We start from the raw sequence: 23,491 nt of genomic DNA on the forward strand, positions 1-23,491 counted from the left end.
ATGGAACGGAAGATGACTTCCTGTGGGATTGTGAAGATGCTCCCAGCGACGACACTGCCGTTTCTGATGAGTCGTGCAGCAGTGAAAGCGAGGATGGCGAGGATTCAGACTTTGATTAGAGTACTGACGAAAAAAAATAAATGGGCATTGTGCACTCCATGTGATGCTTAATGTGCGTGTTTATTGTGAAGGTAAGCCTTACTCAGCTTTTATTTTTGGTTGTAATCGAGATATATGTTCTAAGACGTCTGACCTGCAACTTGTTTGCGTTTTCAGTGCTCAAAAATTTTTTGTAGAAAATTTACCCCGCGTAATGATCGCACCCAGAAATTTGCGTCAGTATTTAAAAAAAAAAAGTGCGATCATTATGCGAGTAAATACGGTATATATATATATATATATATATAAAAAGTCCCACCATCGGCGCGTTGTTTTCTCCTTCCGCTTTGCATTTAATGCTCTTTATTCCAATAATCACCATAAGACAAAATTCCTGTAAATGTCAACAGTATAAACAAGAAAAAAAAACAAAAAGAAACGAATGTTTGCTTTGCACTCGTAGACTGTTTGCTCCTTTAAATGTGTGTATATATATATATATATCGCGTGGTCTTTCATTATTACAATGTGGTATTTGCTGCTGTATGCTAATGAGTGTGTGTGGGATAATAGAGGCATAAATTAAAACATTGCTGATCAAGTGAGTAGAAGAGTGAATGTATGGGAGCAAGTGGATCCACAAAGGAAGCCCATATAGCTGTGTTGCATCATACCCTTAAAGGGGGAGCTTATCTGCCTAAGTTTTTGTGTAATTGTTGACTGCCAGAGCAGTAAGGTTTGGGCATGTGACTTGTATGTGGGAGGTGCTGTCACATAGTGGCGACAATACCGTGGTGACAATAAGCTTTCTCTTGGCCCAGTCCTTAGCCTGTGGGTTGAAACAGTTGGTAAAAATAGGCATTTCATCCATCATCGTGCTGCTAGCCGAACCTAATCAGCTATGGCAGTCTTTAACAAAGGTGCCCTATGTCCATTAAAATCAAACCATTGTCACCAGCATCAGCTAATTTCCTGCGAAGGTTTTGTCATTTGAGTGATCTAGTAGTCTAAACTCTAAGGAAAAGACAGCATGACCTTGGAAAAGTGTGATACGTCCCGGAAATATTGAACACAAAAGGGATTGAAAAATAGTTCAATGTATATTGATAGTTTTAAATGTGAAATGCGGCAGTGAGTAAGACCGTCTGCAACCTATAAGTATGGGCAGGTGCACCAATGCTGTGGACATGCATTCTGTGGCAACACGGCCTCCTCTGATGTCACTAGGTCTAGCTTGCATCATGAAGCCACTGCCTAGCATAAGAACTCTAATCCTGTTCCATTTTTTAATATATGTATACACATTCCTTTTTTGCTACACAGGCATCTTGCAAGGAGCGGGCTGGGGCGATTTCACTCAGCGTCGGCACGAACCTCGGGCGATGTCCTTTGACGAAGCGGCCAGCTCTGAGGCCAGGGTCCGGAGTGTTCTGCCCGGCCAAGAGTTGTTACTCGTCCTGCACGTCCACTTGCTGCTGGACGAAGGCACCAGCCAACCCCTCATTCTCGTCCTGACACAGCAGGTATGTCCGAGCCTCATTTTATCGCGCTTGGTTTGTGCTTGGTGATGGGGCCAAGGCGAGGCACATTTACCACCCCTACAATATGCCAGGCTTAAGTTTTTGAGCACTTCTTGCAGGCCCCGAAGAGAGAAATATTTTGATAATGTAGCCCATAAAGGCACCTTTGCTGCTAAATGAGTTTGTGAAGCTCTCATTGTACCAGTTTGTTCATTTTAGTACTTTATAGATAGGAGCATCATTCCTGTTCAAAATTGTGCCACCCTAATATGAATATTTTGGCACTGTGGAAGCCAGGCATTTTCGTAGGACGCTGCTATTACATTGCCAGGTGTTGCTTTTCCGTGGCTACTGTGTTTGCATGAGCCAGTCCTGTCCAAGCTCCCATACAGGCTCATGCAATACAAACTTGGCTGTTATGTCACAGCTGTGGCAGCTTTGCAGGTTGTCGCGTTGCAAATGGTGCTTTATGACTGCCCGCATTTAGTGCACACAAAGCTTGCCAAAATGGGACTCCAGACCTGTCACCACGGTGTTCAGCGGCTTCTGGCACGTTGCACTCATGCTGTTGCCAAACACATTTACGGATGGCACAAATATTTTTGCGGCCATGGTACAGTTCCATCACTGCTGCGGTGCAGGTGCAAACAACCGAAGACACGGAAGTGAAACTAGTCCACGACAAACTCCGCATGTATAGTGTTGCATGATATCCAGTTGTGCGGGTTCGCTCTGAAGTGCGTTTCTGTAATGTGCGTTTTTCCTGCTGCTTGCAGCTTACAAATGGAATTTCTGGGTTCCAACAGACAAGTATAGAGCCTTAAAGCCTTGTAATACCCAGAGAAACTTGTACCATTCTAGAAGTAAAATGAAAGCAATTAAAGGCAGACGGCAATGAACAAATTTTTTTCTCGCACATTCCTGGCCACTATGCTTCCTGGCTGGTGTAATTTTCATGGTAAAAAAAAAAATAATAATAATAAAATCAGTAGCAGGGTTTTACTGTAGTTTAGTTAAATTTAAGTCCCTTGCACACATGGGAGAAAAAGAACAGTATTTCTGGTACATAACCTTAAGTTCTCCTAGTGTTGATGTTTGAATTGAGTTTACAAGCTTGCATCTCTGTCTTGTTTCTTCCCAGCATTGGACACATATGCCAATTAGGTTGGCAAGTAGGTGGTGCATACAAACAAACATAGAAAAGAGATTAAAACTTGACTTAAATATATATTTAAATACTGGTACTCTCACTAGAAGTACCAGTTAACTTTTCTCTTGTATGTACGAAGGGTTAGTTTGATGACAAAATTTAAGGGTCAAACATTCGTATGAATTTCACATTTTGGTCTTGCATGGTGCTGAAGCAGCCTAGCTTTGTTTAATTTCAGTTGCAAAGACAGTACACTAGCTTGAAAAAGATAATGAGCAACATTTGTCATCCTCCGAATTTTTGTTTGTAATGAACACATGTTTAATTTGATATTTGAGCACATTTTTTCTTCCTATTCATATGTACGTATTTGATTTCTACCTTGATATTTCAATATTTGCAAACTTCATTTTGTCGTCAAAAACAAGGCACACTGATGTTTTTTATCTCCTTCAGAGTTGGTCCCTGGGCTTTAGTCATCATGCGTTGATAACAAAAAGATCGGCCAGAGCGTAACACTGGTTGTCATTCAAAGAAAATATAAAGAAATTTCAAGTCTGCACAGTAACAACCTCTTTAAGCTTTACAGTATGCATTCCTGGCATTTTTGCTAATGAAACATTCACATTGGCATTATGATTTTGTTTTCACACCTTACTGCATGTATTTGGAGCAATTGTGGGAAGGGCTGTTTTATAGGCAAAAAATGTTGTATATGACAGGATCGCACACAAATTGAACCGGACACAAATGAATTACACATGAATTACGTACATGGCTCAATCGCACTCCAATTAAGTGCACCTGAATGAATTGCAGGTGAATAGGCTGCACAATAAATGTATCGATGAGTGATCTGCATATCAATGAATTGTACATGATTAAATTGTATAAAAATGCAGTGCATTTTAACTAATTTCACGCAAAAAAATTGGCTTTTTGTGTGTGTGCTTATTTCCAGTGCCTCTGTCTTCTGAGCAAAGCTGACGGCACACTAGAGCGATGCTTCTCGTTGGCTGAGCTGTCATGCAGTGGGCCACCTGGCGACCCGGCATACGTGACCCTTGACCTGGGACCACCCCAATCAGGGATGCAGCTGGAAGAGGTGAGGATTGCTGCCTGCCATCCTTCATTGGGGCTATGAGGCTATCATAATCAGTGTGTGGAAAAATCGTATATTTAATAGGTTTCTGCTTTTTTCCAGCTATAATGAGAATTTTGCATAACTTTTTCGTGAGCCCTAATTTTGTACCTATTTATTCTGGTCTTTGGATTCAGCTCTAATTAGGGTTGTGTCAGATTTTAAAATTTTCGAATGCGAATTGAATATGAATATGAGAAAAAAATGCCTACCAATATTTGTTCAATTAAAAAAAAAGTAACAATAAACGTTGCTCGTCTTGTTTATTTCAGAATTAATATGGTATTTGCAAAAAAATTAGACTGGAAATGTACAGAAGTGTTGTCCGTACTGAAAAACCCAATATAAAATTTATACAGGATTCCGTATACCTGTTTTGCGCAGAGAAAGAACCTGCATGACACCGCATGGTGCCGTCATATCGCTTCTGAATACAGTAACCTTTCGTTAATTCGGCCTTCAAGGGACAAGAAAGAATTGAAAACAGTTTGCATCTCAGTCATTTTATCTGAGCATCTGCATGATCGAGCATCTGCATTTGAGATGAAATCGAAGTGCTTAGCTTTGCGTACACTGTCGAGAAGGCCCTCTTCACAAAATGGCCCCGTCGCGTTTTGAGCATGCTTCTAGAACAAGTGCTAGACAGCACCGGAAGTTCAAACTGGTGAAATTGAGAGAATGTTGCTTTTTTTTATTCGTTACTTTCTTCATACTTGCTGTTTGTACAGACAGACACACATAGAACTGTTGGTGCGACCTTTACGATTTACCGGTGCGAATGTGCCTCCGGTGTACAAATCACTATTTGGTCATAGTTTACATTTTTGAAAAATGCCCTATCATTTTATAGACTGACTTCACATTTAGGTTCGAACTTCCTTTAACTCTGCTCTTTTTCTCTCGATATCCTCGTTATCTAAATCTTGTTGCAGGCGATAGCATGGTGAATGCATGAACACAGACCTCCGGTTGCTTTCCATAGGCTGTCATTATTTTTTTGTTGCTCTAGCTTTTATTGCCATGGTAACCACTTTGAAATCCTCGTAAAAGCAGGGGCGTGGTACTTTTTGTGCCTCAGTGCAACTTTCTATAGCTGTTCTAAATAGCTGTTACGCTAAGATTGAGCCAAGGCAGAGTTTATGGTAGAATGCTGTAACTGGACGACAGAGTGCAACGGGACAGAGTCTGCTTCATCTGTTGTTCTGTTAGGCCGGTTCAGCCATGAGAAATTTTTCTAGCTTTCCACCTTGGTTAATTTTTTGCGCTCTTGACTCCTGCTCTGAACCAGTCTCAGGCATCTTTTTGGGTGTCACTGGTTAATTTGTGCATTATCTAGATATTGCACCAACTGCTTTTGCTGCTGAGAAAGGGGATTAGAACCTAAAACGCACTCACTGGTGCATGTTCTAGTCTTTCCAGAATAATACGCAGCTCGCAAGCTGGTGGGAATTGCTCTGAATTGCATTGCTGTGCCACCTGACAACACCAGTGAGAACTAATGGGCACTAACTAAGATCATCATTCCTCTGAGTAGCTGTAGGGCTGAACCAAGCCATTCACAAGCTGTAGAAAGTGCTCATTAGCTAGAAAAGGGCTGAACCAAGTCATTCACAACATGTCGTCCTGTGAGTAGAGGGCTGAACCAAGTCGTTAACATTCTGTCGTCTTTGCCCTACCGCAGATGGCAAGCCGAGCCAGGGTCCGGGTTGCAGAGTATGTGACCCGAACGTCGTCGTACCCTCTGCCTCCATCTGCTCAGGAGTGCGGTGACTGCCCGGCAGTGCAAAGTGTACCCAGCGTTGCCTACCTGTTCCGCCTTGCACGGCCAGCACTAAGGCCACTGTTCCTGGCTCGGTTTCACGAGGTGCAAAAGGCAACATTGGGCAAAGGCTTTCACAGCTTCCATCCGTAGTGGGAGCACAATGTGGGAGCTTCGGTGATGGTGGAACTTTGTTTTTCTGCGGAAAAGCATTTTACAGGCCTATTGCCTCGTTATTTCGAAGCAGGGTTGCGCAGCTTTCCGATACAACGTTTTCAAAGTTAATCCTATACTTTTCAATTGAGGGTACAAGACATGTGATCCTATCCATTCTCAAAACACATCAACTAGCATTTAGATATATTTACTATTTAATTTATAGTACATACGAGGCATTTAAGAAGTTACCTTATCAATTATGTTTTCTGGAGTTGGCCGCACACAATGTCCCTAGTCAACCAAAGCTGTGAGGTCTAATTCCTGGATACACGTGGGGCATACGTTCATGTTTTAATTTCCATTCCAAATGCTGCCACCGTAGGCAGGGATGTACATACCTATTTTTTATATGAATGGTGCAATAAATTGAAACTTTGTCTAGTTTTCTTGCATTGATTATCTGCCGTGCGAGTTGTACAGCATGTTTTGCATACATTCAGCTATGTTTGGCACAATTTATTTGCATCTGTTCATAGAATACAGATTCAGCACTTACGTTTACATATAAATTTATTTACTGGGAATTGGTAACTACGTTTTTTGTGATGCCGTCGTACCATCATTTTTATCATTTGTGGTAAGAGTGATGTTGGCCTGGAAAAAAGGAAACATTGGATTTTAGCTGTATAGAACAAATAATGAGCTTAGGTGAAGACCTGATTTTGATTGTAGCGGCAGAAAGGTGTGAAATGCTCATAGCTCATCACTGAGTGAGCCTTGGTAAAAACTTCTAGATAGGTTCAGTTCTGCTGAAGCTGAACCTTGATATGGCTTGATATGGCACAAGGCTACACACACAAGGCACATTTTGATATGGCACAAGGCTGGTTTTATTTTATTGATTTTTTTCATGCTGTAACGATTACGAACAGAGCCTTGTGATCACTATAGTAAACTGCCGCGGTTTCTATGTTTATTAGTAAAATTGTAAATTGGTCTAGAAGAAAGTAAAGGCGCAGTATCCGACATGTGCCACACCTAAGAGAAAGAGGAAGGAGGTATTAAAAGAAAAAAGCTGCCGTAATGAAGGGCTCTGGAAAAATGGCAGCGGCCCGCTAAAGTTAGTGGTCGCTGTCCATACAGTATGGCTGAATCATCAAATCTGGTGCTTGCTCACCCCACCCCTATTTAAGTTGACACCACCCTAAAAACGGACTCTTTGTGGAGGCTCCCTAGTTGGAACATGGGTGCTGATGGTGCGGTGTCAGTGCACTTTAAGATCTCGAAGTAGTCAAAATTATTCTGTAACCCTCCACTATGACAGCTCTTTCTTAATTCACTCCCTCCTTCCTTCCCTTATGACAGGTTCAGGTGTTCACCCAGAAGTGTGACAGATACTGTGCCTTTTCTTTGCACTACCTTCTCCCTCCTACTTTCTACACCAGGGCAGTTTGTACACAATAAGATTTGGCCAGTGCAATAACCGACAAATGCATGTCCGGCTTGTGGAGAGATATCCGACATTCTCCGCATGGTTTGGAACCGCCCCAAACAACTTAAATCATACGGTTTACAGAAAATTAGCCATGAGCAGTGGGAGGCAAAGCTGGCTCACACAGAGCTCCCCCTTCAGCGCCAGCTGATCGATCAGGCCTGGAGGGCCGTATTCGCCAATGGTTTCCCGGACCTGGGTGAACCACCCGCGTAGTCACTTTGTATCAATAAAGTTTATTCTCTCTCTCTGGTGTAGCGAGCGCATTTTGCTACGCAAGTAGCTCTTAGAGGACATGACTCAGTATTGTACATAGGAGAAGTAGAGATATCGCTCTAAAAATAATTGGGCACTTTAGATAAGCGCCCCCGCGGTGGCTCAGTGGTTAAAACACTTGGCTACTGAACGAGAGTACCCAGGTCCAAACCCGATTGTTAGTGGTGGCGTTCCAACGGAGGCAAAACAGTAAGGCGATCCATGTGCTGTGGGATGTCGATCCCCTGGTGGTCAAAATTGCTGCATAGTGCTCCACTACCCAGCACCTTTTTCTCTCTTTCCGCTTTCACTCCCACCTTCCACACTTTCCCTATGGTTCAGTTCAAGTGTCCGCAGAGAAAGTGTGACAGGTACTGTACATTTCCTTTCCACAGACCAATTTACATTGACATTTTGGATAATTTGAAGCTTTACACCATGCCTTAAAACAAAAGGAAAACTAAGAATGGTTTCTGAGGTCTTAACATCCCAAAGTGGCTCAGACTATGAAAGGTGCTTTAGTGGAGGGCTCTGGAAATTTCGACCACTTGGAGACCTTTAATGTGCACAGACATCGTACAGCACATGGACGCTTGGCTTTTTGCCTCCATTGAAAAGCGATTGACGTGTTTTTAATGCACATAATAATGTTGATGGGGCCAAAATAGCAGACCAAATAAAACCAAAGTTCGAATTAAGAGTTCAAATTTAATGCAGTCTACTTAGAGACCACAAAAAAGTGACAAGTACTATACCTATATAAAACAGTGACCTAGTATGCTGCAGAGTGACAGCCTTGAAGATGACAATTTAAAAGAACACGAAACATATACATTACTATTTATGAACTTGGTACCATGTCACAGCAATTATAACATTAGCATACAAATTTAGAAGAGACTTTAAGAGCGCAGCCATGCAAATGTCATGGCATTGTCTTTTCGTCTTTTCTATATATGCAAAGGTCACTAACATTCTATTGTACATTCACATACCAGGTGTTTCAGGGAAGCCGACCATATAAAAATAGGCCTTTTTTCAGGTATGAGGATGGTTTCTGCAGCACCAATACACCAGTGTTGGTAGACATGAGAAAAAAGGACGATGTTAACTAGTGAGCCAGCCAACTTTGAGAAATAACTATTTAACTACTGCAGTTATGTGCCTGGTTGCAGTTAGAAACTTGTAGCTGGCCGATAGCAATAACCTTATCGGTTCTTAGAATTCTGGAAATTCAATTTTCTTCGATGCTGTGACTTAATAAATTTTGGCTGTCTCGCACTAAACATTATGCACTTTCGAGAAACATGCACTTGTAAGCAGTACCCCTGTGCTGTCAATCAATGAAGCCAATGCCGCTTCACCTTCCCTGTCATGCCTGCGCAGTAGTGCTCGCTACTCTAGCAAGCCACGTGCCATTGACGAGCCATCTGAAAGGCCCTGTAAGCAGTAAACTCAAAAGGCAGTTCATTTTTCATGCAAGTTGAGTTACAGCAATCTAGTCTTGGCTATCCTAAGAACAGCAGAAAAGTTCAAGATCCAGTTTTTAGTGTGGCCAAGGATAGAACTACATCATCTTCATCATCATAGAAACTTTACTATTCACATAGGAGTTAGGAGCTTGCAAGCCTTTTGGCCCCCAAATGGCCCCACTGCACTCAAGCGTTCGTGTTCCTGCAGACCTCTGAAAAATGCTAATGCTTGTTAAAAGTAGAGATGCACACAGAATTCACCCTGACATTCTTTTTTGCTCATTTCACTAACGTACACTTTTGGCCACAAGCCCCAATACCTCATGGTTTGTTGTTGAGACATGACTTGAGGCACTTAAAGCACCACTAAAGCTCAGAATTTCTGCGTGACGAGAACAACTCCCACTGTCGTTTGTTTAGAAATTGCTGAGGTGCGTACCCTACTATATACAACTTAACTGTCAATCCTGTGTGCCTGGGGACTTCTTAGTTCTGTTGTGCTGTAAGCGATGTTATTTGTTAAAGTGGAAAAGTTCATGTAATAGAATAAGGTAGAATAAGGGACACAAAATATGAAAAAGTAGATGCCAGACGATTACTGGGAGCAAGAGAAATAAATCTTCTGGATTCTTTACAAAACCTTGAGATTCGACCACACTTATAGTTTTTGGATGTTGCACTGTGAGCCTAGCACATGTTTCTTATACTTACCGCTATGGTGTAGCGGTCGCTATTCTTTTGGCTGGGTGCGGTCACAGCTGGAACGAGAGGAAGGATACACGCTTATGCATGCTATAGCTGACAGCTATACTTTATAGACTGTAGAACTCTCAAGCGACCCATATGTGTGAGTACCGTGGTAAGTCTGATGCATGGACAGTACTAGCTTTCCTGGTTAGCTTAGTTGGTAAAGCGCCTCAGCAAAATGCAGTTGGTGGTCTTGGGTTCAAATGCTAAGGTCTGAGAAAACTGATCCACTTTCTTTTTTAGCCATACAATTAACTATGATCAGATGAATTTGATGGCTATTATCCCCTCATTTAGAATCTATTCCTGTGAAAATTTCTGTATATGTGTAACTATGTTCAGATTTATGCCACATAAACAACAAAGGCTATGCACCAAACACAAAAGGCAAAGTGTTGAATGAATGTATCGGGCAAACTATTGTGGAGAGTGCAAATAAGAAATAATGCTTATGTAATCTTAATACTTTTCTGGTTGTGACTCCAGTTTTAGGCTTAGTAATTTAAAGTAATTAAGTATGCTTCAACAGTTAAGCATAAATAGCACTGTCATAGCATCAGTTGCAGCACTTACGAAAGACAGAAGGGCTTGCGGGCAGGGGTGGGTGACCTAAGGGCAGTAAAAAGGTGACTGCGTTATACATAATAAATATGAATGCAGCCAACATATCAGTCAATATGTCGTATCATGTGATCGGGATATATATATAATAGGGATGGGACATGATAGAAGAGATGTATCTGGTTGTAGTCTAACATCTTTTCTGTGCCACAAACTGCAGTCCCTGGCATTTCATCGGAACTTTCAATGCCTTATCAAAGAAGCTGTTGACCGACCTTGCACGATTATACATACCTTTCTTGAAGAGATAGCAGAGGGCTAGAATGACGGACACTATGATGAACAGGCCAATGAGCACCACGGCAAGCCAAGCACAGGACAGAGGTGATGTGAAAGGCTCTGGTGTGGTAGTCAGTGCTGTATGCTTTATTTCATCAAACGTTCTGCAAGAGCACAGAGAACAGTATCGAATGAGGTCGAAATTCTTATGCGTCTTCTTCGCGTGCAGTACGCTGCATTGGATTAATTTGCTACTTGCATGGTTCTTCTCTTGATGCCTGAGAAACAAAGGATTAGACTGGGTGCCATTCGTTCAAGTTATACAAACATAGCGGGTGACCTAAACTTATGAGTACCGACCTGTCGACCGCTGCGCTAGTGTATCGTGATCAGTGTCGTCGTTAGCGCCGCCAACAGAAGCGGGTCGCGCTGCCATCTCGACGAGAAATTGACTTTCGAGCAGCGCTCAAACAAGCGACATGAAATCACCTTTGTCGTCTTCTTCTACTACTTCAACATTGTCTTTGCGGTCTTTGGTTTAGAGGGTGTGCGAGATTGTTATCTCAGTCGAAGAGGTCAAAGAAGTTTAAAACTGGCGCGATTGCAATGCCGACATTACAATGGCATTACTTCCGAAACTGAAACAAAACAAAATCAAACTGTCGTATGCACAAAAATTAAACTCCTAATATTATTCAAATTGAGTGTGTTGTAAAATTTATAAGGTGTAATTAGTGCGATTTATTTAAATTTTTAAGCGGCACAAATTTGTATCAGCAGCGCGAGCTTTTGGTATCTGCATCCATGACAATCCAACTGACAATCCAACCCATGTTCATGCGAGTTCGATATTCGCGCGATACAAATGGCAGGTAACTTGTACCGCGATTACATGAAACTTTGCAGCGTTTGGCGTGCTGATCCTTCGAGAAGTGGCAAATGCTTGGGCGAATTCATCAGGCGTAGAGTGGCCGAAGAGTTCCGCCAGAGCGACCAGACCGTACTGCCGGACCCGAACGAGTGCGCGCGTCGCCTGAACAGCTTGCGTGCCCTTGTCTCCGACCGCTACGGCAGACTGTACCCGAGGGTCTCCGTGTCGTCTGCTTCGGGTCTGACGCGGGCCGAGTGCTCCAAGGTGATCTTTCTGAACTTGCACAGCCCCGAGAACACCAACGAGGAACAATCGCTGCTGCAGAAGTTGAAAGAAACCTTTTCTTTCAAGAGCGGCGTCCCCGAATCAAAGTCAGAAGAACCAAAGAAGTGATTCGGAAGGAACCGATCTCTAGGTCGCCACCTGTTGCCCCGCTCCGCCTCGTCCCAACCCTGTGCAGAGACGAGACTCTATTGACAGCGTAGGAGTTGTCGCCATGGAGCCGAGCTACGCTTGTGTTCACTGCGGGGAGATGCAGCCGCAGTTGTACAAGAGCTACGGTCCCGACCTTTTGAAGTTGTCCCGATGTGTGAGTAAATAGACTGAAAGTAGGTTCACAAAACCTAGTCAACTTACAAGTACCTTCTCCAAATGATCAGACACCCACGTACAAAACTGCTGCCTAGACCGATGGAAGCCTGATTTATCGCTCCTTGAATGCGGAATTAAAAGCGATAACGTTGGAGGTCCCGTTCTGTAAAAAATGCGGCGCCGGCGTTGTGAGAAAAAATTATTTTCGGCATGCCTCTGGTAGGTGATAGTAGTAGTCGGATGGGCACTTATTGGTCGGCGGGTTGTGTGACGTCACGAAACCACATGACATGACTAGAAATCGAACTAACAAGAGGTGCTAACCTAGACAGCACCTTTGAGATTGGCGGGTGAGAGTGGAATCAAGCCTAGGACCTGTGGATCTCGAGTAGATATGCCACCCCTAGGCCACGCGGTTATGTTTTCTAAGGCTTGGTTAAAGTAGTGCTTTATATCTGTGCTGGATGGCCTTGCATATATGATGACTTACATTGAACTGTGTGCCAATGTGGCACAAACTAAGGGATTTGTGATCAAGCGAGTAGTACAGTGCACATATGCAAACAACGAGCTGTAGGAGTCATTGATGCTGCCTCATCACACCCTTAAGAGGCAGAGCTTAAGTGCCCTTCAGATTTTTTTTTACATGTACCACAGGGACCTAGAAATAGGAAAGGCGAAATGTTGTTCAAGCCAATGAGTTTCAAAGACCATGCTTATAGACGAGTGCTTCTTCGCATTTCGAACAAGGGTACTTAACCTGGTTTTGTAGATGCTTTGCCTGCTTGCACATAGCCAGCAAGGTCGTGCACTACATGTTGTACATGGTGGCCAGCTCATGTTTGCTTGGTGGTTCCGCAAACAGTAGACAGGCCCGTTCCACTTTTCATTTCTTCCTTCCTTCCTTCCCCCCCCCCCCCCCCCCCCCCCCTCATTCACTCCTCTCCTATGCATGCCACATAGGCTGGCCAGTCTGGTTATAGTAGTGAATGTTCCTTGTCAGACTGAATCAAACTGGCACCAAATTTTTTACGTGCTTTTTTTTTTTTTTTTTTATGTTCATTGCTCTAATTTAATCGTTTTACTCCTTACAGTCCCGTTGCAACCGTGTGGTTGATGAGTATATTGAGACGGAGTTCTCTATAGTCCTGATCGATGCAGTCTTACAAAAGCTGGAGGCGTACAGGCACATAATCTTCAATGTCGGCATTGGCGTAAGTGTAGCAGCGACATGTGGTTGTCTTCTCATATAGACAGCAGGTGTACCACATCTTTTGATCATTTTTTTTTTTTACAGAGGCCTTGGAAGATTGCCTTGCTCTTCTTGCTTGGCGAGGCACTAGAGCACTGGATGTCAAGGCAGCAGACACACAAGGCTGGCTACGACTTGGAGTGGCATTTCTACATCATCTGCATATTTCTTGTAGCTAGTAAGTGGTGCTTTAGCTTCTTTTTTCATTTTGCAAAAATAGCCTTCATGTTCAACTCATTAAGAATTTCAAGCTCAGTTATTTGTTATCACCTGTTACTGCTACTTGAGCTTGTGCATTCAAAGGTAAGAGTATTGCATTCTTCATGTTCTGCACACTCTTGAGAACTTCTTTTCTCTCCTTCACAGGCAATGCAGTCTTCATTGCACTGGTTGTTTTATTTACAAGGATGTCCGCCTGCCTGTGCGACAGGTGAGTGGTTCAGCTCATGGTAATAAGGGCATTTTATAAAAACTTTTCTTGATGGTTAGCACATACACTTGCCACGGCTAGAATGAGGAAAGCTTTGCCAGGAAGAATGGAATTGGAGCATAAGAGGATACACGACTCCAGTAGCCACGGCTGAAGGCGTTTAAGTAGTGATGTGGTATTCAGGCTAAGAGTCATAAAACATGATTCATTCTAGTATTCGTTTTTGATACGACTGTGTAATAATGGCACTACTCTTAGCTAGGTAGGTGCGAATAGCTATGCAAATACTCAATCACCAATACACAAAAAAAATTAGTCAATTTCTAACTGAAGAAAACAGTGTTGCGATATTGTAGAAACTGAAAATAACACATTCCTTTTGGTTGCTTTCCTGCAGGAGGTTTGTTTTGTTGCAGATTAAAGATGCTTGTTTATGGCAAAATAACAAACTTAGAGTGGTAGAATAATTATATAAATATTGCTGTTAGTGTTAGCTGTTAAAGGCCTGCGACGCTGGCCTTAACCTTCGCAATCAAAATTAATTGCCCATAGTCTGAGTGTGGCCTTCGCGCACCACCAGGGCCGATTGCAGGCTGAGGAGGTCAGAAGCAGCGCACAAATTATTCTAAAATACAGGTAATTTTGAGAGTTTTTAGAAAAAACTTTTCTTCTATATATACAATATCTGAACAAATCTCGTGTAACATATACCAAACTGTAGCTATTTAAAAGCTCTTTCGTACTTGCATGATGATTTACCTTAAGCATTAGGCATAACATGATAAAAAAAAAATTCTTACTGAAAACTTTTAGACAAAAAAGTTACAGAAGATTTAAGCATATTAATTAAAAAGTGGAAAAATTAAATCTTTATAATAAAAGCATGGTAAAATGGCTCCCTTTGAAAATACGACTTGCGTAAGATTTTTTTTTCTTTTTAACTTTTTCAGGACCTTAGAATAAAACAGATGGTTCTGAAGGGTCTTGGGGAATGAATTGTACTAAATGAAATAGTTATATGATTCTGCTATAATGAATACTAATATGTAGCAACTAGCTTTACTGTCATTTGTACACTGAGCACTGCAGGAATACACACGAAGACAAACACACGCACTCTTTGTAGACAAATCTCTGTGGCCTACTCATATTCCCCTGCACAGACCTGACCTACTTTTTTTTCTTTTTAACTTTTTCAGGACCTTGGAATAAAACAGATGGCTCTGGAGGGTCTTGGGAAATTAATTGTACTAAACGAAATAGTTATACGATTCTGCTATAACAAATACTAAAATGCATCTTACTTTGACAGTCGTTCAAACACATGCGATTTAAGGGGAAGTCGGAGGTCGTTTGGCACAAGGCTCTGGCCTTAACGACGTTTCCAGCCCTGGCTACAGCAGCGGGGGCATGGGTGCATTTTGCTGCTTGTGCTGCTGGAGTGCTTTCCTCAGGCATTACGCTTTTCAATGAAAGAGGAATAGCTACAGCAGCCCTGATAACAGCAGAGAGCCCAGCACCTTTCTGCTTATTAAGCAGGGAAAGCTTCCCAACAAAAAAGAGGCAGAGCTATCTGGGACAGCGCACCAATTGCGTTGATCCTCGTTCCCTCTGGCACAAACCTTAAAATAGCCCCACCACTGTGGTGCAGTGGTTAGTGCACTCGACTACTGTGCCCAAGGATGTGGGATCTAATCCCAGCCGTGGCTTTTTTTTTTTTTTTTTTTTTTTAACTTTTCCAGGACCTTAGAATAAAACAGATGGCTCCGGAGGGTCTTGGGGAATGAATTGTATTAAATGAAATAGTTATATCAGGGGTTCTCAAACCTTTTTGCTTGGAGGAACCCCAAAAGCCTTCAATAAGTTGCAGGGAACCCCCCTCCCCCCCTGCCTTCACTTACGAGCAATGTTGTTGAGTGCATTTTTGCGAAGAGAGAGTTGCAAAGGTTAAATGTTTATTGCATAGATTAATACAAATACTAATGTGATGGGTGTTACTGCTTCCCTTTTAAGAGCAAGTCAAAGCGTGGCTCAGTAGCACTCAGAGCCAGTTTCATATCAGCTGCCGGGTCAAGACAGCTCCTGTGCTTGTTCTTCAGATAAGCGAGGGCTGAAAATGCCTGTTCACATGCATATGTAGTTGCAAAGGGAAGCGAAATGTCCACTGCCCTTTCAAAGAGGCATGGAAACAGTGGAGCAGTCCCCATCCAAAATGTCACCAAGACTTCACCATTAAATTTCTCTTTGAGAGCAGTGCTTGCCCTCAGCTCTGAGGATTCTCACAGAACACAAGGAGACAGCCCGCGGAACCCCTGTGTTCCGCGGAACCCAGTTTGAGAACCCCTGAGTTATATGATTCTGCTATAACAAATACTAAAATGCATCTTACTTAGACAGTCGTTCAAACACATGCGATTTAAGGGGAAGTCGGAGGTCGTTTGGCACAAGGCTTAGGCCTTAACGACGTTTCCAGCCCTGGCTACAGCAGCGGGGGCATGGGTGCATTTTGCTTCTTGTGCTGCTGGAGTGCTTTCCTCAGGCATTACGCTTTTCATGAAAGAGGAATAGCTACAGCAGCCCTGATAACAGCAGAGAACCCAGCACCTTTCTGCTTATTAAGCAGGGAAAGCTTCCCAACAAAAAAAGAGGCAGAGCTATCTGGGACTGCGCATCAATTGCGTTTATCCTCGTTCCCTCTGGTACAAACCTTAAAATAGCCCCACCACTGTGGTGCAGTGGTTAGTGCGCTCAACTACTGTGCCCAAGGATGTGGGATCTAATCCCGGCCGTGGCTTTTTTTTTTTTTCTTTTTAACTTTTTCAAGACCTTAGAGTAAAACAGATGGCTCCGGAGGGTCTTGGGGAATGAATTGTATTAAATGAAATAGTTATATGATTCTGCTATAACAAATACTAAAATGCATCTTACTTAGACAGTCGTTCAAACACATGCGATTTAAGGGGAAGTCGGAGGTTGTTTGGCACAAGGCGCTGGCCTTAACGACGTTTCCAGCCCTGGCTACAGCAGCGGGGGCATGGGTGCATTTTGCTGCTTGTGCTGCTGGAGTGCTTTCCTCAGGCATTACGCTTTTCATGAAAGAGGAATAGCTACAGCAGCCCTGATAACAGCAGAGAACCCAGCACCTTTCTGCTTATTAAGCAGGGAAAGCTTCCCAACAAAAAAAGAGGCAGAGCTATCTGGGACTGCGCATCAATTGCGTTTATCCTCGTTCCCTCTGGCACAAACCTTAAAATAGCCCCACCACTGTGGTGCAGTGGTTAGTGCGCTCAACTACTGTGCCCAAGGATGTGGGATCTAACCCCGGCCGTGGCATTTTTTTTTTTTTTCTTTTTAACTTTTTCAAGACCTTAGAGTAAAACAGATGGCTCCGGAGGGTCTTGGGGAATGAATTGTATTAAATGAAATAGTTATATGATTCTGCTATAACAAATACTAAAATGCATCTTACTTAGACAGTCGTTCAAACACATGCGATTTAAGGGGAAGTCGGAGGTTGTTTGGCACAAGGCGCTGGCCTTAACGACGTTTCCAGCCCTGGCTACAGCAGCGGGGGCATGGGTGCATTTTGCTGCTTGTGCTGCTGGAGTGCTTTCCTCAGGCATTACGCTTTTCATGAAAGAGGAATAGCTACAGCAGCCCTGATAACAGCAGAGAACCCAGCACCTTTCTGCTTATTAAGCAGGGAAAGCTTCCCAACAAAAAAAGAGGCAGAGCTATCTGGGACTGCGCATCAATTGCGTTTATCCTCGTTCCCTCTGGCACAAACCTTAAAATAGCCCCACCACTGTGGTGCAGTGGTTAGTGCGCTCAACTACTGTGCCCAAGGATGTGGGATCAAATCCCGGCCGTGGTGACCGCTTTTCGATGAAGGCGAAAAGCCAGGCGCCCGTGTGCTGTGCAATGTCGGTGCACGTTAAAGAACCCCAGGTGGTTGAAAATTCCAGAGCCCTCCACTATGACATCTCTCATAGCCTGAGTCGCTTTGGGACGTTAAACCCCAAAAACCAACCAACCTACGATTTGTTTTGTTTAACTTTATGCATGCATAAAAAACATCACCTTGTGAACATGCTGAAAAAACTCAAAGCAGAAAAAGGCGTGAATAATAAAACACCTCAGTAAAAATTATTTAGGCTGTACAAAATATGCTACACCATCTTTTTTCTCAGCTATAGAAATATTGCGAGCCTATCGGCAGATTTCTAATTTTAGTGCTGTTCGTAAACTGATGCAGTTGCGAGTCTCCCGTACCCATCTTCCCAGGTGCACTAACAAAAGTGAAGCCAGAATTACCAACGAACTAATACGTTATGTAGTGAAGTCTATTTTGAAGGTGTGCCATTCTCATAATTGGAAAAAACGTTTGTTTACAGCTCTATCTTCCTCTGCTCGTAGCATGGTTTCCAGTTGCTGGGTTTTCGAACTTTTTGTGGTTAATGGCTGACACATTTTGTAGAGGATGGCACTGTGGAGTCGAGTTTGCCATCGTAATTTCAAATCTGTTCTCGGAGCTGTTCTCTGAAAGTGAGGTGCTCAAACCCCGCTCAGTGTAGCACAAGGAACATCGCACTTGTTTAAGTTCTGAAGAAGTCACCTGACAAATGCTGACACCCCAATGAGTGGAAGTAAAGCAACTGACATGGATACTGAGGACGTGCAACTGCTCAACCACAAGTTAAAGTTGAAAGTATGCATTTCTTGGGCCCATATTTGAAGTTCCAGGTGGATATTTGCTTGGTTCATCATCCAAGCTGAAGTCAGAATTTGTGAAGTTGTCTTCAAACTCTTTGCTACTGCTTTCTAAAAAAAAAAAAGATGCAGTAGAAGTAGCAGAGTCACCTGAATGGTATCAAAATCATAGTGCATCTTGACGCGAGCTATACACTATTTTTGTTGACAGTGGAGACCACCATCCTAATCCGAATAAGTATTTATTCTATGTTGCTGCCTACTGGGGAAAAAAAAAAAACAATGAACCAAACAGAACTGAAATTAGTTATCTACTATCTGCCTAATGGGGTTACGTGTTCCAACACACGGGAACTTGCGTTTGACAGTGCATTGAACACGATTATTCACGTATAACGATGGTCTAGGGGCGGTCCCGAAAGTTAACTTCAACTGTTAAACCTAAAACTTGCTGAGTCCTATATTCCTGTTGCCTGGATTGCGATAAAATCAAACCCGCATGCTGACTAGCATTGACTCTCTTTTTATCTCAACCAAGATTTTGCACTATGTAAATGGTGTCATGGCTAGTTGCTTGTAGTCTTTTTGGTTCTTCCAGTCTTGTCAGAGGTGAGAAAGGTATGTTGCATTTATCAGCACTTCCAAAAGCATGCTGTAGCTTTCCTGCTAAAGTTGAGCATCCAGCGAGAACCCCTGTGATGCATTTTGGTAGCAGCAGGGCAGTGGTGAACTCTTGATATGGCTGTCAAACAGTCGAACAGACAAACATGTTGGCAGGAATTTGAAACAGGAAGATGAGCAAAGAACTCTTAAGAACCATGCCTCTTTGACATCACTGCACCAATAGCAGTGAGACCCAATGCTTTTCCTCGAGCTAGGTCAGTAATAGGCTGGTGAAACACGGCACCAAGGGTGGCAAGACTAGACAAGGTGCATAGTAGAAGCACATATGCACCCATCCTGTCTTTTTGTGTTTTCTCCCGACCTCTTTTGTGGTATGTTTAACCACGGCCGGTCTCGAGGGAGAGAGCGCTTCTCTTCTCTTACGGCCTCTCCAATGGGGTCCGTTTCCACCGCCCGCCGCGCCTCGGTGGGGTCGCCACCGCCCCACTGCTGCTCCTCCACTACAGCCGTTCACGCGCAAGGGAAATGCGCGCTCGTTTTTAGCTTAGCCCGCGTCAATTGCAACCGGCAGGTCCTGACATTTCGCCCCTTATGGTTTATACAAAGTCCGTAATCATCATTGAACATTTATCGTGTACAAGGAATAAAATACTGTCAACAATCCGCTCACGCGCGCGCTCCTTCGTCAGTGCGGCCGTGCACGGTAGAATGAAGCTTCGGGTATACTTCAACATTTTTTACCCCTAAGTTTTGTACAAAAATAAATTTACCAGGCTATGCAATGTGCCTTTGAATGTTTTAAGCAGGTGTAACGCGACCTGGCGTGAGTGCATGGTGAACTGTTGGGTGGAGATTCTGTCAACCGCTACCGTTTTCGTTTAGATCAGAAGAGGCACCGGCAAAAATTCATGGCGCGTCTCAGATTCAGAGTAAAGAACAAAAATTTACTCATATAGTAAAAATTTCACTTGTCTAGTGGAGTGGGCTGTTCTAGCTTCGTTCAAAACACATCAGTCGGTTGAAAGACCGAAGATGTATATGTACTCTCGCGACTACTTTTAATCAAGGAAATGGGCATAAACAGTTAAGCAGATTCGAAAAGAGCCGCAAACAATAAAAAACATTGTCCTTCAAAGTTACACATTGCACTATATGTTCATCAATTCATCAAAATGCGACCTGCGCCTAGAAAATTCAGTCTCAAAATCTTCCTGCACGGCTTGTGCACATAAGGAGTTGGCCTCTCGGTCACTTTCCTGGTATAATTAATTGAGAAGAAGAATTCTGAGAAATGTTTCAAATATCAAAGAAGCGTACCTAATAACATAGCTGTTGTCAATTCCTTTAGGGCAACTCAGTGTTGAATTCTGAAATGTTGACTGAATCAGGATCTTAAGTACTTCAAGAACATTTGTGTGTATAATAGGTGCACGGCAGCTTTTTCGAAAAAAAAAAAGCTTGTCCTATAGGGCAACAAGCTCTGGTTTCAGCTAATGCAGTTCACTAGAACTGCATTAGCCTCGTAGAAGAGCGTGCTACATGGGGCTGCTTCTTTCGCTAGTTTCAAGAAGAACAGCGCATGCGTCACACCCGAAGTTGATTAACTAAACGATATATCCAGCGGCGTAAGGTAAACCGGAATATGTGACAGTGGGAAATGGGATAGTAGGAGATGCCATCACTTTCTTCAGTGCCTTGATTTTGCTCTCAGATGAAACGTCCGTCTTGGCAATGTAGTCATGTGCCGCTAGCTGTTACGGCCCTCGCATCTAGCATATCTCATTCCCTTCCGCACATTAACCTTACTTTCCCGAAGAGAGCCTCAATGGGTCGCTATATAGGGCTTGAAATGAGTCTTCAGTGAGAGTGTACTTCTTTAACGCTTTAGGAGTTTCTTGCATACTTTCGATATAGCAGGTGAACTCATTTGTAAGTCACTGCATCGAGTATCACCTTCATCATTTATTGGCCTCTTTTTACCACTTCGAGCACAACTGGTGTCATGAATATCAAACCATTTTTTATTGCTTTCATAACAAGCTTAATACCAAGTAAAAATTTCATTAAAACAATGTTTATTTGCAAAATTAAAATAATGTTTATGATACCACACATTGGCTAATATATGAATTGTAATAACATTTAAAACTCAACCCTACAACGTTTACTTTGACGGTTATACTAATACTTTATATCATGCAAGCATTTTGCAATTTACCTTGTATTGCAGCGCGAACCACAAGAAGGGACGACGACAGAGAGTAAAAAGAGCGCTCTTTTCACTCTGTCTGTCGTCGTCCCTTCTTGTGGTTCGCGCTGCAATACAAGTTAGATATGAACCAACTAGCCCGCCAAGCAACCGTTTTGCAATTTACATTACATTTTTATGATATTTTCATCTTCGGTGTTACATGAATGGTTTCGTATCTAGCGCTAAAGTCGGTTTTGCTGTAGCAGACGAGTTGCTGTCATGTTAGCCTTGAAGAAACTTCGATGTGATCACTTCCCATTCAGTTTTTTTTTGTTCCTACTCTTGTACAGACTTGGGAAAAACTCGGATTAAAATGGACAAAAGTAGCTACCATGCCGCAATGTATGCCATGCTTGTCGAACGTTTGCTGAACGGCAGTGTTTTTTATATCCGTTCACGGTGTGTAGTACGTTGACGACATGCGGCTGCAGCATCTACCTTCTGTGTTCTTTAATTTAGGGGCTGCACTTAACGAAACTCGCGAGCGACAGCGCGAAACCAGGCAAAAGCCACCCACCGCCGCTGAAGCAGACGCGGAGCGAACAGTGAGCAGGTCGCGCCCCTTGCGGTGGCGGAGAGCGAAACTCAAGGAGAAACGTTCCCATTGTTCCCGCGGCGATTGAGAAGACCGTAAGAAAGAGCGCGCGCTCTCTCCCTTGAGACCGGCCGTGGTTTAACCTGCCATCCATGCAAAGCCCTGTCGGCACAACATCCTGTTGACAGTTGGTGACCAGTACGAAACAGGCCTTTGTTGCATTTACAGGAAGTTGCTGGCGCGAGCCATGGTGCTGGGCAGCTATGGGAAGCTGCTGGCACTGCCCGCCAACTTGTGGGGCTGCGACCGTTTCCAGTCGCAGCTGTTCCTGGCAGCATTCTTCCTCTTCTCGCAGGTGCAGGCCTGCAGAGGTAGGTGCTTCTCCACCTGCTTGCCCTGGAATGCTTCAGCAGAAACACTGCTGCCCCCTTCCCGTGAGCACTTGCACTGGCAGCAGCGGAAGTTTTTGGGACGTGCCTGCTTGGATAAACATTTATAGCAGCTTTGCTTCGTGCTCCAGTCGCACATTATCGTTACCAGTGGAGGCCCCCGCATACCCTGAGACAAGTCAGGCGACTGGGTTTAGTGACTGCGCAAAAATAAAATCTTTTTGCACTCTTGGTAATCTGAGGGGGAAAGGTTGCTCCTCTCCAAAGCTTAAAGGGCTAAAATGCTGCTTGCGGTTAAATTCTAATGCAAAAAATCCAGAGAGGTGGTCTTAGTGAGTACTCAAGTCAAATTTGAAAGCTTTGCTTGGGGCCGATAATGTACAAATAATTTTTAGGGCGACACATCCCTACGCGCAAACTTCCCTACTGACGTCAGCGGGGTCGCGGTGCGTGCCCGCTTATTTGACGCTCCCAAGTTGCCCGGGCAGGACGAGGCGTGATGGGGTGCCGTCGCGGCTTTTCTTTTTTTCTTGCGCGCTGGTGTTGGTTGAGTTAAGGGGGCACGCTCATCGCTCACATGTTTGGTGTTAATGCAGCTAGCTTAAAAAACTTTTTTGCATTGCGGAAAGGATTAATGAGATACCTATTGCCTGTGCGTGTTTCATAATTTTAGTAAATAGCTTTAAGATTTTACGTAGAACAATGCTGAAGGAATATTTTTTAGGTCAAGAGAGTCCTGCCCTCTATGATTCAAAAGCTGGTTATTGGCAGTATGTACGCTTGATTTTTTTTTTTGCCTTGAGCTTTATTTTTTTTTATAGGAGAGAAGCATTGTTCAAAATCCTAGAGCCTCATCTTTTTTGTTGTTGCAGTTAACGTTCCTTGCACTTGCAGCGGTCACTGGAATGGGACGGCTGAAGACTGCAGCCATAGTGTTTGCTTCCTACACTATCCAACAGACCTTGAATGCCTGGACATCACCCTTCTTGTGAGCTACACCTCGTCTCCAGCCGGCATTAATAGTGGTTGCCGTCATCATTGAAACTTGTAAAGCAAAGCTACTCAGTGAAGCAGAGACTGAGAGTCTAGCTTCCGGACTGTTCATGGACTTCATCCTTTGGAGTGTTCTGTAAATACCATACTGCTTCAAATATAATCTGACTGTTGACCTGTTGCTTGTCCATATGTCTTAATACCGATAGCG

General features: G+C 43.3%; 3 protein-coding genes across 3 annotated transcripts in view; all 3 read left to right on the forward strand.

The window, feature by feature from the left end:
• The window catches only part of Vps13B (vacuolar protein sorting 13B), a 105,343-nt gene extending 99,074 nt beyond the window's left edge, over nt 1-6,269 (forward strand). Inside the window, exons 57-59 of the mRNA XM_084582551.1 lie at nt 1,423-1,622; nt 3,731-3,874; nt 5,592-6,269. Of these exons, the coding sequence (XP_084438677.1) occupies nt 1,423-1,622; nt 3,731-3,874; nt 5,592-5,822 (575 nt within the window). The 3' untranslated portion in view covers nt 5,823-6,269. The remainder of the gene's footprint in view (nt 1-1,422; nt 1,623-3,730; nt 3,875-5,591) is intronic.
• Nucleotides 6,270-11,434: 5,165 nt separating this feature from the next.
• On the forward strand, nt 11,435-11,898 carry LOC146176238 (ubiquinol-cytochrome-c reductase complex assembly factor 2). Its single transcript, XM_084582557.1, has one exon. It carries the CDS (start codon nt 11,500-11,502, stop codon nt 11,896-11,898), a length of 399 nt encoding a protein of 132 aa, XP_084438683.1. The 5' UTR covers nt 11,435-11,499.
• Nucleotides 11,899-11,959: 61 nt separating this feature from the next.
• Arv1 (ACAT-related protein required for viability 1) lies at nt 11,960-23,455 on the forward strand. Its single transcript, XM_084582554.1, has 6 exons — nt 11,960-12,094; nt 13,191-13,310; nt 13,394-13,526; nt 13,715-13,778; nt 22,127-22,269; nt 23,182-23,455. The coding sequence occupies exons 1-6, from the start codon at nt 12,002-12,004 to the stop codon at nt 23,277-23,279; spliced, it is 651 nt and encodes a 216-aa protein (XP_084438680.1). The 5' UTR covers nt 11,960-12,001; the 3' UTR covers nt 23,280-23,455.
• Nucleotides 23,456-23,491: the final 36 nt, after the last annotated feature.

The sequence above is a fragment of the Amblyomma maculatum genome, chromosome 10 (genome assembly GCF_055883805.1).
Source record: "Amblyomma maculatum isolate TAMU_Amacu chromosome 10, ASM5588380v1, whole genome shotgun sequence".
Lineage (NCBI taxonomy): Eukaryota > Metazoa > Arthropoda > Arachnida > Ixodida > Ixodidae > Amblyomma > Amblyomma maculatum.

Bases quoted from the DNA above. Each gene is read 5' to 3' on its own strand.
- LOC146176238 (XM_084582557.1), top strand. From the start codon at position 11,500: ATGGCAGGTAACTTGTACCGCGATTACATGAAACTTTGCAGCGTTTGG.
- Arv1 (XM_084582554.1), top strand. From the start codon at position 12,002: ATGGAGCCGAGCTACGCTTGTGTTCACTGCGGGGAGATGCAGCCGCAG. The intron at 12,095-13,190 runs GTGAGTAAATAG...TACTCCTTACAG, and splicing joins TTTTGAAGTTGTCCCGATGT to TCCCGTTGCAACCGTGTGGT. The intron at 13,527-13,714 runs GTAAGTGGTGCT...TCTCCTTCACAG, and splicing joins CTGCATATTTCTTGTAGCTA to GCAATGCAGTCTTCATTGCA.